Genomic DNA, 18,562 nt, shown 5'->3' on the forward strand with positions numbered 1-18,562 from the left:
TACTCTGTGGTCTGAACCATGAAGTTCAGTTCTGAGATCTAGGAGGTTAGGAAGTTTCATTGGATGGGGATGTCCTATCAGTCTTTTTCAAGATTTTCCCAAGTGTTTTGATTTTTCCAAGTGTCCTGTTCAAGATTTTCCCAGGTGTTTCTCAAGTGCCACAAATGTATCATGTTGGATGTTTAATAAAATTGAGGGGCCCTAGCCTGTTGATCTCAGGCTGAGAATCTAGAGCAGTATCTAGTACAACACTACCACTAATGTAAATTATGTTGCACTCGTGTGAATTACCTCTACTGTAACAGCAATAATGCTTGCTGGTGTGATGGGTGTTCCAGGGAAACTCATCACGCAAGCAAGCACTATTGCCATTGCGCTAGAGGTCATTTATGTTAGTGCAAGTTAATTTACGTTAGTGGTAGTTTCGCATTGGATACTGCTCCTAGCGAATGTCTTCTCTTGGTATTGTAGCAACTTGATCCTGCCTATAGCCAAAAAGAGGTGCTATCCTAGATGTGTCTGATTTCTCTCGTGTCACCTCTGATTATGGGAATTTACTCATGAGCAACATTTGCCTTTTTCATGATCTTACAGTTATCCCAATGAATCATCCCCTTGTTTGGTTGAAGTATAAATACCACGGTGAATATTCATGGTTTAGAACAAGTGATAGTCTGCCTGGGCATATTTCTGAACAAATATTGAACTATGTTTTGCTTGTGTAATTTCTAGCTCATTATTGTTACCCGTTAGACAACTCAGTCACCTCACGACCTGTATAGATGAGTAAACTTTTCTTTCAAAAACTTTATTACCTCAGTGTTTGACCTGGCTATATCTTCCTTCCCAAATACTCGATTTCACTCAAACTGCTCACTTTCTAAAGCGGTTTCTTTTTCTTTTCTTTTTTAAAAAACTTCCCAGGTGTGTGTATGTGGGAAATTTTAATGCATGGTATAAAGCCCTTCCAAGGAGTGAAGAACAATGATGTGATCGGACGCATTGAGAATGGTGAGCGGTTGCCTATGCCTCCAAACTGCCCTCCCACTCTGTACAGCCTTATGACCAAATGTTGGGCATATGACCCTAGCAGACGACCAAGATTTACAGAACTTAAAGCTCAACTCAAGTAAGAATACATTTCTTGTCTACTTGCATCTAATGTAATAAGTTAATCTTTTTCTGTGGAAACATTGTTTTTGGAAGGGTTGTGTTGGGTGGGGTGTCCTGGAACAGGAGATATGATGGCATTCCATTGCAAACCAGATTTTATTATGTCAGTTACCACTATCACCATTTCTAAATTAAAGCCATAAAAATAAATCATATTGAAATAACTGAGATATGAATCCAATAATAGCAGTAATACATTTATTCTGTTTCATACCCTTCTATCAATATGGGCCCCTTGCATGCCCAGTGGTGTTTCTGGACCAAGTATTTGGATTCACGTATCTATCTCTTTTTCCTCCAAAAAGCCCCACCTTTTTAATACTGACCATCTTGCTTGTTTTCATAGTATCACTAATTGATAACTTGCTATTTTTATTAACTTGCTATTTTTATTTTGGCGGGAGAGTGCTCCCTATAGTTGAATTTGGCTGTATAGACAGCACAGACTGTGGTTCTTCTGCAGCTAAAACTTTGGAACTCATGTCTCTGCAGGGGCTGGATGGGCCCCCATCCCCCTTTAGAGCCACTGTACAGATATTGCCTTAAATCCTCATTTCTTGTTAAAATAATTTTCACTCTGCTTTTCTCCCAGAAATACTTTCCAAGCAGCTAATAATGATAATGATGTAGTAATAATAGCAATAAGTAGTAATAATAGCAATAAATAGCAACAATACAGCACAGCATAAACATAATAAAAGCAAAGACAACAACTCAGCCAGATGACGCCCACCCACCCAGTGCAAAATCAGAGTACAGCCACACTGGCAGCTGTAAACCAATCTGCCAGTGTCTTCCCAAATGCCCTTTGAAATAACCAATGTTTTTCATTGCCTATCAGAAGGTGACGAGTGGTGGGGAAAGGCAGATATCCCCTCACCCTGCCCTTAAGGAGAGCATTCCATAACTGTGGTGCTACAACTAAAAAGACCCTGTTGTACATGTCTTCCTGCTACACCTAAGGTAGTGGAGGGATAGGGAGCAGGGCTTCAGATATTGATCTGAGTGCTCAGGTGGGTGCATATGGGAACAGCTGGACCATCCCAGAATCCCTGCTTTTCATACTCTAGCTAAAAAAATAGCTGAAGCTTTTCCTGCAGGTCCTGAAGTAAACAACGTCTCCTGTTTCAGTTGATCAGGCTTTGAATCGCTTCCATGGCGTTTTTTTCCTTTTTCTTTCCAACCTTCTCTGCACAAAGGTCTCTTGGCCTCGCTTTCACTCCATAAAGGCTATGTCAGCCCTTTTAGTTAGAAGGGTTGAGAATTCTCTTCTGGTAATGCGACCCTGGGCAGTCATAGGAGAGCACATTTCAAACCTTATTTCCATGCGCTTGCAAAACCAAGCATTTCCCAGTTGTTTGGATTGTTTTCTTTTTGTGTTTGCTGTTGTTGTTCATTTTTTTCTGGATACTTTCCAGGAAGAAGGAGTTATCTCTGCTGGTGTTGGGAGATAGATAGATAGATAGATAGATAGATAGATAGATAGATAGATAGATAGTTGGGTGTTTATCTGGGGAGGAACAGAAAACATTAGCAACAATATAAAAAGGTGAGAGGCTAGGTGAGGATTCTTTCCCTCAAGGAAGGAGCTACTTTTGTGAATCTGACATACTGGGGCTCCAGATTCTGGGAGGGCAGCGCAAAGTGAGGAGTTCAGCCATCATTTTAAACCTCCCTGTCCTGTCCTGCCTGTAGAGACAATTTTGTGGGAGAAAGCCTTTGATGTTTTGTGCAAGCAGTGGCTTTGTCCACTTTTCATTTGAGCAATATAACATGAAGCATTAGTCGTATACTCTGTCCTGTCTATACTGATACAGATTTGTGCCAGGGATCATAGGATTTGAAGGGGAGAAGAGATCTTGAAGTAAGCAAACACATTCTCCTCCAGCAGGGTTATAACTAAACCATTGGTCTTCAAGTTATGGATCACAGGCCAATTAATGGTGGGTTGCTCCAAGTGCAACACCACAGATTTCTTTTGGCATTTATTTGTTTAATTAAAATATTTATATTTCCCTGTTTCATCTTAGCCACAAGGCAGGTCATAGCAATAAAAACAATTCGCTTAAAACATAATGATAGTAAATCATGTTGGAGCAGCAAAAGATTTCTAAGTTCTTAAATTCCCTTCCTCTAGCTTGCCCATTAGTAGCCAGTCATGGATAGGAGCTCTCCTCCTTAATTTATCTTATTGCTTAGTGAGCTGCGGAATTTTCATGTATTTTTGCAATTAGAATGAATTGTAATTAACTCGTTCATTTTTATGTGGGGAAGGTCGATATAAATCTCATATTACAGAATGGAAACTAAGGCTTGGCAATAGCTTTGCCAAGTAGTTCATGTCTGAACAGAAATTTAAACTCAGGATTCCTACACCCCATACCCAACTCTGCAGATCCACCCCACTACACCAGTCTGAAGGACATTGAGAATATTTCAGTCAGTTGGGTGCTATTTACTTAGGAAGACAATTAAATGTGATTCATTTGGGGGCAGGGAGTGCATTGTGAAGGATAACTAAGGTTAGCTAGGCTAATGGTATTTTGCTTGAAAATGAAGCCACTTCAAATCAAATGCATACACTTTTCTAAGGAAATATACTGAATGCTTTCAAGCTGAGAAGCTTGAAGTAAGCTTACTTACTTACTGTACCACAAATAACATTCAGTTTGGGAAAATATGGCTCAATCTGACTTTCCTGACCTCCTGTGAATTCTAGCCTTAAAATGCTAAGAGTGCATTAAAACAGCTGTATCAAGGACAGTCAAAAATATCTCCAGACGTTGTGCTGTTCCCTTCTATGTTCACCCTCCCAGTGGCCAAACAAAGGCAGTTTTATGTGTTATTTTTAATTCTTTGCTTTGAGCATATTAAAGCTTCTCACAGTCATTTCCATTTCACACTCTCTCTTTTTGTCAGTGCAGAGACAGAGCCATCTAATATTCCCTTTCGGGGCAAGGTACTTGAGCGTGTGGTGGCTGGGCAGCTTCAGATGTTCTTGGAGGAAACTGATTATCTGGACCCATTTCAGTCTGTTTTCAGGCCAGGGTACAGCATTGAAACGGCCTTGGTTGCTCTGACTGACGACCTCCTCGGGGTGAAAGACAAGAGGAGTGCTATCCTGTTGATCTTCCTGGATCTCTCAGTGGCTTTTGACACCATTGATCGTGGTGTCTTACTGGATCGGCTCTGCAGGATGGGAGTTGGGAGCACTGTGCTACAGTGGTTCCGCTCCTACCTGCAGGGCTGATTCCAGAGAGTAGTATTGGGGGATTCCTGTTCTACCCCATGGCTATTAAGCTGTGGGGTGCCACATGGTTCTATTCTATCTCCCATGATGTTCAACATCTATATGAAGCCATTGGGTGAGGTCATTAGGAGTTTTGGGGTGGGGTGTCACCAGTATGCTGATGATACTCAGCTCTATTTCTCCTTGTCGTCGGAGTCGGCTGAGGTGGTGAAGGTGCTGGACGAGTGCTTCGAGGCTGTAATGGGCTGGATGAGGGCCAATAAACTGAAGCTAAATCCTGACAAGACAAAAGCTCTGTAGATTGGTGGTTCCCAAGTCTGGGAATTGGGTAAGTAACCTGTCCTGGATGGGGTTGCACTCCCCCTGAAGGAGCAGGTGTGTAGCTTGGGAGTACTCCTAGATCCATCCCTGTCACTGGAGGCCCAGGTGGACTCTGTGGCCCGGAGTACTTGGGGCCAGCTTTTCCTGATCCACCAGCTACAGCCTTTCCTGGACAGGGATAACCTAGCCACAGTAGTACATGCGTTGGTAACTTCCCGATTAGACTACTGCAGTGCACTTTATGTGGGGCTGCCCTTGAAGACGACTCAGAAGTTGCAGCTAGTGCAAAATGCAGCAACTAGACTGCTGATTGGAACATCTTATAAAAATCATATAACACCAGTTTTAAAAGGATTGCACTGGCCGACAATTTATTTATTTATTTATTTATTTCATTTCTATACCGCCCAGTAGCCGAAGCCCTCTGGGCAGTTCACAAAAATACAATACGCTTCTAGTCGGAATTCAAGGTTTTGGTGATGACATTTAAAGCCCTAAATGGTTTGGGTCCTTGATATTTGAGGGCACATCTCTCCCTATATATGCCTGCGATCTGTTAGAGGAGCTCTCCTCTGCATCCCATCAGTGCGAGACATACACTATGGTGGGACGTGGGAGAGGGCCTTCTCTGCTATGGCACCCTGGTTGTGGAATGCCCTCCCCTTGGAGGCCCCATTGGTGCAGACATTGGTCTCATTTTGGTGCCAAGTAAAAACGTGGCTTTTTACCAAAGCCTTTGAGGGCTAAAATGCATTCCCTAAAGTAGCAGATTGTTTTAACTGTTTTATTGCTTCAGATTTTAATTGGTATTAGCTTGTTCATGGTTGAATATGTTTTTAACTGTGTAAATTATTTATTGTTTTATACTATTTAAACTGAGTTTATCTGCACGCCGCCCTGAGATCTTAACGATTTAGGGCGGTATATAAATGTTTTAAATAAATAAAATAATAATAAATGAAATCTGAGTATTGGCTCCATTTCAGCTGCTCAGGATTTGGGGGTAGGGTTGCCTTGATTCCCCTCATTTTAAAGGCTTTCCCCAGGCATTGGAACTGGGGCTCCATCTAAGCCAGCACTGACCGGGAGTTAGACCAGGAATCTGTATGCCATTCCATGGTTCAGCTAGGCATTTGGATTACCAGAATAATGAAAGAGTATTTTTGCATATGTGCAAAATATATTTCCCTTGCCACTGGTAACCACAGCTAGCTACCACACGTGGGGTTAGAGAATTGGTCTGAAGCTCCTTTTGCCGGTTGGCCACTTTTTGGAAGGAGTGGAGAGAATGGTGGTAGCCTGATCCGCCTTGAGAGTGGCTTGCTGACAATTCTCAGCAAGCCATTCTCAAGGAGTTGTCAGCTGAGTAACCACCCTTGGCCTGGGATCCACAAGTTTCTCTGTCCTTGGAAGTGGAGGGAGGCATGACCTCAAGGCAGAGTTAAAAGCTTCTTTCCTTTTACAAATAAAAATTGTCAGAACCTCACAGCTCCCTAGCACATAGGCAAACCTGTTTTGGAGGAACCAGGGCAGAGTGCGTGCTAGCAGTTCCTTAAGGCACACACTATATAGTGTCTGTGTGTATGTATATCTGTGTGTGTGTGTGTGGGGGGGGGCTTGACTTAAAGGAAAGGGAAACGCCTAAATCCGAAGGTGAAAAATAACATGAATTCTTGCCACATCTGTTTAGACTTAATATTTCTAAGGCAAGTGTCAGAGACACCATGGCGATGAGCATAGATAGATGGCCAGACAAGTGGCTTAAGAATGCAGGATTCCTTTTTAGCTGGCAGTAAGCAGGCATTTTTGTGACTCTTGCATATTTTCCATTGTCTGTCTCCTCTACTTGTGACTTCTAAAGAGTTCGTGTGCTGTGGTGACAAGCTCCCCTCAACACACACTTCCTCCATCCTAACCCAATTATATTGAGGGCAAAATGTTCCATCCAGTCTTTTAAACAACAAAGTAATCTTGAGAAATAAATGGGTTGTTTTATGTGCATGGAAACAAGTTCCTTGGAGTTTGGAGTTGTATGCAGATGGCATAAAATGACTCATAACACAAATCTACTGCTGGAATTTTGGTGGTTAACAAGGGTGTCAGAAAAGGTGGGGTAAATCTTGTTGCTGAAGAAGGGAAATCAAGTAGGAATGTTTCACTAAAGTTATATAAATTAAGCTAGATAGATGGTAATTTTTTTCCCCAGATCGGTGGAGGTAGTTAGAGAGTGGGATTGCTGCTCATGTTATATATCAGCCTTCCCCAACATATTGTCCTCCAGATGTTTTGGACTACACCTGCCATCATCCTTGGCCACTGAACATGATTGCTGTGGCTGATGGGAGTTGTAGCCAACAATGTCTGGAGGGCACCACACCCGGGAAGGCTGAAGTATGCACTTATCGTATTTTTGCAAGGGTTTTTATTGTTTTCAGAAACATGCCAAACTTGTTTGACCATGTCAAGAAATGTGTGTGTGCCATAATAAGTGAAGCTCTTTTCAAACCTCATTCAACTCATTTAAAAACTCTTGTGTGTCTCCAGCTCTATTCTACCTGTTGTCTTGCTCCTGGAGTGTGCATCAGAAAAATATGCACTGGCTTGGTGGTAGTGGGGCATGTTAGTATGGAGCCAACAGAGTGATGTACTGAGATTGCAGGGCAGCACGTTCAAAACCCACATATTTTCAGTAACCAGATGAAATAAATTGCTATCTAGGTTTTGTCCTCCTCCACCCATATAGAAACTGTGGAGTGGTTTTACATTTGGCAGAGCAAAGCAGGTGAATCTAATAGCCAATCAAGGAGGAATTTATTTTTGAAATGAGCAATGGACTAAGGCAACTGATCTCATGCCTTTCATTACTTATTCCAGGTGATTAACTGGGGGAGCTAGACAGAAAGGATGTAAATTTTGAACAGCCTTTAGAAACTCCTGACTGGCATCCAAAGCACAGGAGTTGCTCCAGTGCCAAACTGATTAGCTTGTGGCTCTGGAGAGACCAGTGCGGAAATTATCAGCTCAACTTCAAACTCCTACAAATACATGTAGCATAAGATTCTGTAACTGCTTAGTAAATCTAGAAAACTGCATCCCAAGTCTTTTCAAGATGGCTAATGTCCAAGCATAGTAATTTCTATGGCAGGAAGGGGAGGGAGTTTCTGAGGAGGCAGCAGAACATCAAGTAGCAAAGAGGTGGTAAGTAGTTGAGGAACAGGGGTTGAAATTCTTGCTTTCTTTTTTCTGTTCTCTGATAGAAGCCAGGCAACTATCACAGTTTTTGGTTTGTTGAATTTGTCTGGTAGTAAAGGTTAAAAGTAAGCAATGAGAACATTTTAGATTCAACTTTGAAAGTCTGAAACGACATTTAACTTGCTGGTAGAACTGAAGGTCTGTCTCTCTTCCATAAGAGAGAAAAACTGAAGCTTGTTTCTGCCTTTTCAGAGATGTGGTAGTCTTATTTTTCATGTCGAGTATGAATGTTTTCAAGCAAGTATGTGCTTGATTAATTACCTCAGTATAATTACACTGGTGCCATTAGATCAAAAGGAATGTGAATGAATGAAGGAAGGAAGGAAGGAATATATATGTATATGTATATGTTCTTCTGTGGGATCACCCGTAACTTTCTAAATATATCTCTCATTGCCATATGTCTTGGTGTTTTAAGAGTCTTATGTTTCAATAGCCAGTTGCTAATTTTGCAAAGGCATGCTTCCCCCACCCCCACTTCTCCTCCCCATTATTAGTCTTATAAAGCCTAACCGTTTCTATTGCTGTCTAAAAAGAAGACATATTTGTCTAGCAAATTCCTTACTAGTCTGCAGTCTGGAACCATTGGTTTGGGGAATGCGCTTGGAGGAGACTTGAGGACGACATCTATTACATTCTGAGCCAGAATGTCATTTATCTTCAGTGCAGCATTTATTTTCCCTTTAGTACAATACTGGAGGAAGAGAAGCTGCAGCAAGAGGAACGAATGAGAATGGAATCAAGACGACAAGTTACGGTGTCCTGGGATTCAGGAGGATCGGATGAGGCTCCTCCCAAGGTACTGGAGATGGGCTTCTCTCATACCCTTTCTACTAAAATAGTGTAACTGCTTTGTTCCACTAGCCTTTAACACAGGGGGTGGGGGTGAGCCAACACACATGCCACATGTCTTTGAATCCCCATTGTTAAACTCCAGGCAACCATTATAACGTTAAAAAAATAACAAAAGAACACATTTTTATCCATTGTTGCAGAAGTCCTTTTGAAAAACCCTAATGAAAATATGCTAAAGATAGAAGTAGTAGGAAATACAGAATAGTTGCTACTCAGTTCTCATGACTTTTAGATGCATACCCTTTAATGGCTAACTCAATTTATTCCACACATGAGAGTAAGAATTTTAAAGTTGAAAAATACTATACAAGTACTATAAAACACATAAGTGAATGAAAACAATATACAAATTATGCTCATCATATATAGTAACTAATAATCTGTTAACTGAAATTTGGAAAATAAGTGTTCTTCTGCTAATCTCTGGCTGTAATATGTTTCCAATGGGGTTCTTTGGCTTTCATCCTGTTAACTTCTTTGCTGGAACTTGGTACTGTTTTTGGCAGGTCCACCTGAAACATCTATAAAGCCATGAATTAGGTCTGATAGCAATTGCAGTTTTGGTGTTGATAGGTCAAATGGCTAGTTACTGTTCTTTGCATTCTCATTTTCCTCTTTAGATTCCCTTCTCTCAGGTAACACAACTTGCCTATAACATTTTGCCTGGGGATTAAACATTTGTCTTTTTGTCTTGTCACTCTTCTCGTATATAACTGACTGGTGAGAGTCCCTGACATCCATAAAGTTACGTTTATGACATAATGGCAAATCATTTAGAAATGAGTTCATTCCATTCTACTTTATGCTGCGGCAGATTCCTTGCTCTGTGGATAATGAGACCATTTGCAGCTGTTTTGCTTACATCTGTTTTCATTCCAAGCCTCAGCATCACTGCCAGTTGCTGCTTCTCACCATGTTTTTCACCCCGACGTACATTTCTCCAGCGAATTTCTACAATGCATCTTAGAGCCTGTGTGTCAGGAGCACTGGTGTAGTGGAGCCAGGACTCACAAGAAAGCAGCAGTGGTATTTTTTAATTAGCAGGGATGCTAATGTCATCTGGCACCACCCCTCAGAAGTCCCTGTTCCCTCTGAGTTTAGCTGCAATTGTCACACAGAGGGGTGTAAGAAGGTTAAAAGGCATTGTAACTGAGCTTATTTAAGGCAGATAGCTATATGAGCCTGCCATAAAGTTTTTGCTTACATTTAAGAGCAGCATAGGGTGGAATAGCTAAGAGAATCAAAGATTAGTAAGCCTGATAAAATATTGGTTCTGTGAGCCTAGTCTGAGCCAGAGTGAATTTTGGGAAGTGCTTGTTTAGAGTCATCCTTTGACTTTGAAAAAGGGAGAGGTTTATGGGGGAAAGCTTGTGGTTAATGAACCTTTTTTAGATATATTGCCAACCACAGGGTACAGAGGCAGGATGATTAAGGAGACGTGGAGGACTTTCCGAGTTTCTCTGGAATTGACAAAGGTGTCAAAAACAGCATTAGTAGATGGGAGGCACATAGATTAAGAGTAAAGGGCATAGAAGGAACTAGACCACCTTATGATAACCAGTCAGTCAGCGAAAAACTTAATAGTTGCCAAGTATGATGTTGGGTATAATAACAGTCATAAATCTAAAGATATAAAAGGAGGTTTCACCTTATGGGCATTCCTCTTTTTGGTGGGAGAGGGGACAGAGCCTCAGCCAGCAGTCTAACTTTTTATTTTCTGTATCAAGCATGAAAGGTGTGTGGGAATGAATTCTTATAATTAAAATACTTTTTTTTCATTCTAAACAGTTTTTCATGTAAATAAAATATATGCGTCTGTATATGAACTCAACCCTTTACTGTGTCAAGACAGCCACATTTCCTAGCCCACATCAAATTCTAGTAGACCGGAAATGAAACCTGTCATAAATTTTAATTTTCATCAGGGTGGGAGATGGGGAGGATTGAATTTCCCTAGCAACAATATATTGTTCCCTGTTATAACGCGAAGTATGTTGCGGTGACTTGGCCCTGAATGGGAAGTTAAGACCCATTCGCTTTACAAAAGACCTGTTCATAGTGGAGATGAAAATGGTGAAAATGGGTTTGTTGATATGAATCAACACAGCTGCCTGCATTTTTGGACTTTGCTTGGGGGTGTGTCTATGGGGACTCTCACGGTGAGTGTCAGTACTTCCGAATTTACCACTACACCACTGGTCAGGAGTACAACAAGCACGCCTGGGTTCTTGGTTGGCTCTCAGGAGCTGATTTCAGATCCTTCACAGTGTATACCTTACATGATCAAAATGCTTGTCAGTGCAAGATGAAGCCAGGGCAGAGGAGCTGTGGGATTGAATCTGGGAGGGACCAGCAGAGTGGATACATTGGCAAGACTGGGAACAGAAATTTAAACCAAGTAGATGGGTCATGGAAATGCTTAGGATGGGGTGCAGAGGCTAGGCAAGGATCAGTCAAGCAAACAAGCTCTCTCTGGGGCAGTCAAGTTGCTCTGAGAGAGCAGGCCATTTAACAGTTCCAAAAGCCGTTTCTTACTGTTCTGTTGTTGTTGTTGGTGGTGGTGGTGTGTGTGTGTGTGTGTGTGTGTGTGTGTGTGAGAGAGTGATTTTTCCTTGTGTATTTGTTTGTTTACTCACTATAGATAAGTTATTGCTCGGGAGAACATTTTTGAGAGAGAACTCTCAAAAGAACTCCTTTTCAGTTCAGTATGTAATAATGCACCACCCACACATGTGTGCATATTAAGCACTCTGTGTTTTTAGTTCAGATAGCTTAGGTAAGATGCACATCAAAGGGACCCTTACATCAGAATGGATGCAGTATGGTGAAGAGCAAAAGTGGATATGAACATAGAGTTTGGTCAGCATGCAAGTGTTACTAATCCTTAACTATTTTCCCGCTCCTAAAGTCCAACAGGCTTTGACTGGCTCAAGTTGACAAGGAGTATGGATGATTAAGAACATACATTGGCTGAATGTTACTCTAAAGCTGCTCATCACAAGATGATGTTAACACAATTTAGGGACCTGGCAAGTGTTCATGAGACTACTCTTGAATCGTTGTATTTGTTCTTGGCAGAAATGTCCCACAGCATCCTATTGAATAATTGTTACCCTGCTGGTAGGACCTTCCCTGTGGAATCTTGCAAGGGATGATCTTTGCCCTGGCTCCCCTTCAGTTTTTATGAAGCTATACAGAAACATGGAGTCCAGTCCCTTCAATGTGCTGGTGACACCTAGCGCTGCCTTTTCTGATCTTTGGTGTTCACTCAGGGCAAATTCAAATGTTAGGCAACAAGGATACTCACTGCGTATATAGCTTCCTGATGCATGAATACTGCATGCTTAGAAACACATCGTTTCCCTTCACATGTTAAGCTGTTTACTGCTGCAAACTCTGCTGCATATGCAACAAATACTTATTTTGCATAAAATGTGAATGAGCTGCCAGTGTCTGGAGATCAGATGCAGATAAGGTGGGAAGGGCCTCTCACGCAGTGGTAGAGCACATGTTTTCCATGCTGCAAGGTCCTAAGTTCAACCCCTGGCACCTCCAGTCAAGAAATGTTTAGATATGATAGCTGGGAAAGACCCCTTCCTGAGACTCCGGAGCACTGCTGTCTGTCAGAGTAGGCAGTAATGGACTGGATGGATTGATGGTCTCATGGTTCACATGTGAGTAAGGTCATAAGCTGAACCTGTACTAATGGTGAGGAGGCCGTGGAGGAGTATGGAATGCATTTGGAATTATTTTGGAAGTCCTGTAAGACTTGGACAGGCTTTGGAAGGCTATGGCTCAGCTCAGAAAGGGTTCTGTAATGTTTTAACTGTTATAATTGAATTTTAATAGATTATTGTACATTCTGTTCTTAACCTATAGTTACCCTTGCTTGACCCACCAGGATAGAGTAGGCTATGAATTAAAATGAATGAAATGTTGGTACTGGACTGTAATTGAGTCATCTGATCAGTACTGATTTGTTGTTGTTGTTGTTCAGTCGTTCAGTCATGTCCGACTCTTCGTGACCCCATGGACCATAGAACGCCAGGCCTTCCTGTCCTCCGCTCTCTCCCGGAGCGTGCTCAAGTTCATATTCATTGCATCAGTGATGCTATCTAGCCATCTCATCCTCTGCCGTCCCCTTCTCCTTTTGCCTTCAGTCTTTCCCAGCATCAGGGTCTTTTCCAGGGAGTTTTCTCTTCGCATTAGGTGGCCAAAATATTTGAGCTTCAGCTTCAGTATCTGTCCTTCCAATGAGCACTCAGGGTTGATTTCCTTTAGGATGGACTGATTTGACCTGCTTGCAGTCCAGGGGACTCGTAAGAGTCTTCTCCAGCACCACAGTTCGAAAGCATCAATTCTTCGGCGCTCAGCCTTCCTTATAGTCCAGCTCTCACAGCCATACATTACTACTGGGAAAACCATAGCTTTGATTACACGGACCTTTGTCGGCAAGGTGATGTCTCTGCTTCTTACTATGCTGTCTAGGTTTGCCATAGCTTTCCTCCCAAGGAGCAAGCGTCTTTTAATTTCATGGCTACAGTCACCATCTGCGGTGATCTTGGAGCCCAAGAAAGTAAAATCTGTCACTGCTTCCATTTCTTCCCCTTCTATATGCCAGGAAGTGATAGGGCCAGATGCCATGATCTTCGTTTTTTTAATGTTGAGTTTCAAACCAGCTTTTGCACTCTCCTCTTTCACCCTCAACAAGAGGCTCTTGAGATCCTCTTCGCTTTCTGCCATTAAGGTGGTATCGTCTGCATATCGGAGGTTGTTGATAATTCTCCCAGCAATCTTAATTCCGACCTCTGATTCATCCAACCCGGCATTTCTCATGATGTACTCTGCATATAAGTTAAATAAGCAGGGTGACAATATGCAGCCTTGTCGTACTCCTTTCCCAATTTTGAACCAATCGGTTGTTCCATTTCTGGTTCTTACTGTTGCTTCTTGACCCTCGTACAGGTTTCTCAGGAGACAGGTAAGGTGGTCTGGTACTCCCATCACTTTCAGAATTTGCCACAGTTTGTTGTGATCCACACAATCAAAGGCTTTAGCGTAGTCAATGAAGCAGAAATAGAGGTTTTTCTGGAATTCTCTTGCTTTCTCCATGATGCAGCGAATGTTGGCGATTTGATCTCTAGTTCCTCTGCCTCTTCGAAACCCAGCTTGTACTTCCGGTAGTTCTCGGTTCGCATACTGCTGAAGCCTAGCTTGTAGGATTTTGAGCATCACCTTGCTGGCATGTGAAATGAGCGCAATTGTGCGGTAGTTTGAACACTCTTTGGCATTGCCCTTCTTTGGAATTGGAATGTAAACTGACCTTTTCCAGTCTTGTGGCCACTGTTGAGTGTTCCAGATTTGTTGGCATATTGAATGCAGCACTTTAACAGCATCATCTTTTAGGATTTTAAATAGCTCAGCTGGAACCTACTGTCATCTCCGCTAGCTTTGTTGTTACTAATGCTTCCTAAGGCCCACTTGACTTCACTCTCTAGGATGTCCGGCTCAAGTTCAGTGACCGCACTATCATGGCTATCAGGGACATTCAGATCTTTCCTGTATAGTTCTTCTGTGTATTCTTGCCACCTCTTCTTAATCTCATCTGCTTCTGTTAGGTCCCTGCCTTCTTTGTCCTTGATCATGCCCGTCTTTGCACAAAACGTTCCCTTGAGATCTCCAATTTTCTTGAAGAGATCTCTAGTCTTTCCCATTCTGTTGTTTTCCTCGATTTCTTTGCATTGTTCATTTAAGAAGGCCTTCTTGTCTCTCCTTGCTATTCTCTGGAACTCTGCATTCAGTTGGGTATATCTTCCCCTTTCTCCCTTGCTTTTCGCTTCCCTTCTTTCGTGAGCTACTTGTAAAGCCTCATCGGACAGCCACTTTGCTTTCTTGCATTTCTTTTTCTTTGGGATGGATTTCGTTGCTGCCTCCTGAACAATGTTACGGACCTCCGTCCATAGTTCCTCAGGCACTCTGTCTATCAGGTCTAATCCCTGAAATCTATTCCTCACCTCCACTGTATATTCATCAGGGATATGATTTAGGTCATACCTGAACGGTTTAGTGGTTTTCCCGACGTTCTTCAATTTAAGCCGAAATTTTGCAAGAAGCAGCTCATGATTTGAGCCACAGTCAGCTCCAGGTCTTGTTTTGACTGACTGTATGGAGCTTCTCCATCTTTGGCTGCAAAGGACATAATCAATCTGATTTCAATATTGACCATCTGGTGATGTCCATGTGTAGAGTCGCCTCTTGTGCTGTTGGAAAAGAGTGTTTGCTATGATCAGCATGTTCTCTTGGCAAAACTCTATTAGCTTTTGTCCTGCTTCGTTTTGTACACCAAGGCCATGCCTGCCTGTTATCCCAATGATTTCTTGACTTCCTACTTTAGCATTCCAATCCCCTATGATGAAGAGGACATCTTTTTTGGGTGTTAGTTCTAGAAGGTGTTGTAGGTCTTCATAGAACCGATCAACCTCAGCTTCTTCGGCCTCAGTGGTTGGGGCATAGACTTGAATTACTGTGATGTTGAATGGTTTGCCTTGGATTCGTACTGAGATCATTCTATCATTTTTAAGATTGTACCACAGTACTGCTTTTCCCACCCTTTTGTTGACTATGAGTGCTACACCATTTCTTCTAAGGGATTCTTGCCCACAATAGTAGATATGATGGTCACCTGAATTAAATTCGCCCATGCCTGTCCATTTTAGTTCGCTGATTCCCAAGATGTCGATGTTCAATCTTGCCATCTCATGTTTGACCACCTCCAGCTTACCTTGATTCATTGATCTGACATTCCAGGTTCCTAAACAATATTGTTCTTTACAGCATCGGATTTTCTTTTCACCACCAGACACATCCACAGCTGAGTGTCCTTTCGGGTTTGGCCCAGCCGCTTCACTCTTTCTGGCGCTACTTGGAAATACCCTCTGCTCTTCCCCAGTAGCGTATTGGACACCTTCCGACCTGAGGGGCTCATCTTCTGGCGTCATATCTTTTAGCCTTGTGATACGTTCCATGGGGTTTTCTTGGCAAGAATACTGGAGTGGGTTGCCATTTCCTTCTCCAGTGGACCACATTTTGTCAGAACTCTCTGCCATGACCTGTCCGTCTTGGGTGGCCCTGCACGGCATAGCTTATGGCTTCACTGAGTTACGCAAGCCCCTTCGCCACAACAAGGCAGTGATCCATGAAGGGGAGTACTGATTTACTGACTGGGTAATTTGAACAAATTGCCTTGAATAATATATGCATTTGCAAAAGTAAATAAGTGGCATAAGTTGTAATAACAAGATGCCATTAGTATCTAACAGCATCGTTTGAGGGCATTAAATGTTAAATTCTTAGAACTAATCTGAGTGGATGTGATAGTTTTCTTTAACATAATGAATGAAGAATTACAGCTTCATTAAGAAAATCACATTGTTAAATCCTTTGAAAGCTGTGATTAATGAGCAATGGGACATGATTAGCACGTAATAGTTTTGAAATCGTGTATCTGTGCTTTTCTTTGGGATCAAGGTGGGCTTTGGCATGTCTGACAGTGAAGTGTTCTAATTACCTTTTCTGCCTTTTATTTTGAATCTGAATGTACTGGGAGAAGGTCTCAACTTCCATAAACTTCACAAGAGACAACATAAGCAGTGGTGTACTTTACTTAGTCACAATCTGTAGGGTTCACAGCGGTATCAAAATCAAGTTACTTTTTGGCATCCTGCTATTGATAATTTAACCACACTATAAAAATGCAGTGAAGGTGTTAAACTTCTTTTTTTCTTGACAAAGGTAAGCATGCAGAGAGGGTCAGCTTCGATATACAAACGATTATTGCTTGATTTGAATTAAGAAACTGACAGTGCAATACTTATGAGTATATGCTTACTCATAAGAAAGCCCCATTGAGTTCAGTGGGACTTACTCTCAGGTAAATGTGTATAGGATTGTAGCGTGATAGTCCCCTGTCTTAAAAGGAAGTATCAATCAAAATGCCTTGAATTCTGATTTTGATCAACTTCTCATTCAAGTGAGTGCTTTGAGTTTCCAGATGTATGTTTCATCACAGGCTGAAATCTTTAGCATAATTTCTAGGGCCATCACCTACTTTTTAAAAAATCTTAGTTGATTTAATTATAAGAGCTTTAGTTAATTAATGGATTAAATTTGCATAAGGAGAAAAGCAATAATTCTGAAGCAAGAAGCATAATTCCTTTGCTTTTAGATGGTGCACACATGTGCACACAGGCATGAAGTTAGAACGGCCATTCCCTCCTATATGAGAGAAAATGCAGAACATCTCTTAAGGTAGTGCATGCCATCTGCAATTTTTCTAAATACTTGTAATAATTGTTTGTGTCAAAACTATTGTCCAGCTAACCCGGATCATCTTTTTAGTCAATTAACATTTTAAAAATAGATTGATTTAGAGAGCAATCCTTTGGTCCCTGGAGAGTGTCACAGGGACTGTAGGATTCTTTGGAGTTCCTCCTTCGGAGTTCCGTAGATACTACCACAACCTCAGAAGGGGTACTCTAAAATCTAATCCCTGCCCATGCCCCCTCGCAGCTGCTGCAGAAAGAACCATGCTGGCTGCATTACGAGGTCACAAAAGCGGCTTCGGATGACCTCAGAGAGGTCTGAAAGGGTGTATTGTGGTGGGAGCGGAGGAGAGAAGAGAAGCCAGATTATGAAGAACCATATGGCCTCTCCAACCCCATCCCAGCTCCTGCCAGCATGCCTCTGCTAGGTGGGCTCAGAGGCCCAACTAGATTAAAAACAACAACAAGGGAGGACAGAGAGGCAAAAATTGCCTCCATTGCTCCTCCTGCCCTGTTGGCAGCAGCCCGGCAGGGCACTGGGTACTTAGAAGCCTCCAAGATTGGAGACTTCCATCCAGTGAGGGCTCAGTGCATATGAATGTGCCTTCAATCAGTTAAATGTTGCAGCCCTAATAAGTTATGCTTTGTCAAGGTCATTGGCTATGTAGAAGAAAGCACATCAAAATGCTCAACATTAAAAAACCGTTCTTAAGTGACAGGCTGTTCAATTGACAGACATTTTATCGGTTCCCATATTTCTGGCCTGGCAACACTCTTGGTAGTCCAAGAACTTTTCCAGATAAATAAGGGCCAGTTCCCGTGTATTGTATTAATATATATTTGTCAATGTACTTACATGGATATTTGTGTCTGGTCGTGGCACCTTATCAACACATTCACCTGGAGATTAATCACAAGACTACACTGCATGGGCCCTTGAGCAGGTACTCATTCATTTCAATATAAGAAAGCTCAGCAAGGAGACAAGGCTTCTCTACAAAGTTAACTTTTCTGGACAGAATGCCTTCGTAGAGTATTAGGAGCAGTTTTAAACTATCCATTCAAGGCTGGAGCACTACGTGATCGATCCAGAGGTGCCTTTAGCCAGTGGAAAGGCTGTTCAGTTTGTGTAAAGGTGGCCACTCATATTCCACCAATTCCCCACCCTCCACTCCCACTGCAGCCCCTCCTGCTCCATTCCATGCCATTCTAGAAGGTCCCCTTGACCCTCGGGCATATGTAGGAGGAAGTGCAGGCAGGGGGGAGGGTGGTAAGAGAGCCCTGTTGCATGAACTAAACTCTGCTTGCACTTCACTGGATCCAACCTCTGGTTATACTATTGAAATGGCACCAAAGAGAATAACATAAACAAAAAGAAGGAAGTCTCTGC

General features: G+C 42.1%; 1 protein-coding gene across 36 annotated transcripts in view; it reads left to right on the plus strand.

Moving 5' to 3' along the window:
- The window catches only part of PTK2 (protein tyrosine kinase 2), a 332,755-nt gene that overhangs the window by 274,523 nt on the left and 39,670 nt on the right, over positions 1-18,562 (plus strand). For all 36 annotated transcript variants that reach the window (XM_084848676.1, XM_084848672.1, XM_084848681.1 and 33 more), the window contains 2 exons: positions 925-1,129; positions 8,684-8,795. In XM_084848676.1, coding sequence (XP_084704802.1) covers positions 925-1,129; positions 8,684-8,795 — 317 coding nt within the window. The remainder of the gene's footprint in view (positions 1-924; positions 1,130-8,683; positions 8,796-18,562) is intronic.

This window comes from Heloderma suspectum, chromosome 4 (genome assembly GCF_057233095.1).
Source record: "Heloderma suspectum isolate Gila_16-S chromosome 4, 16-S_ref, whole genome shotgun sequence".
Taxonomy (NCBI): Eukaryota; Metazoa; Chordata; class Lepidosauria; order Squamata; family Helodermatidae; genus Heloderma; species Heloderma suspectum.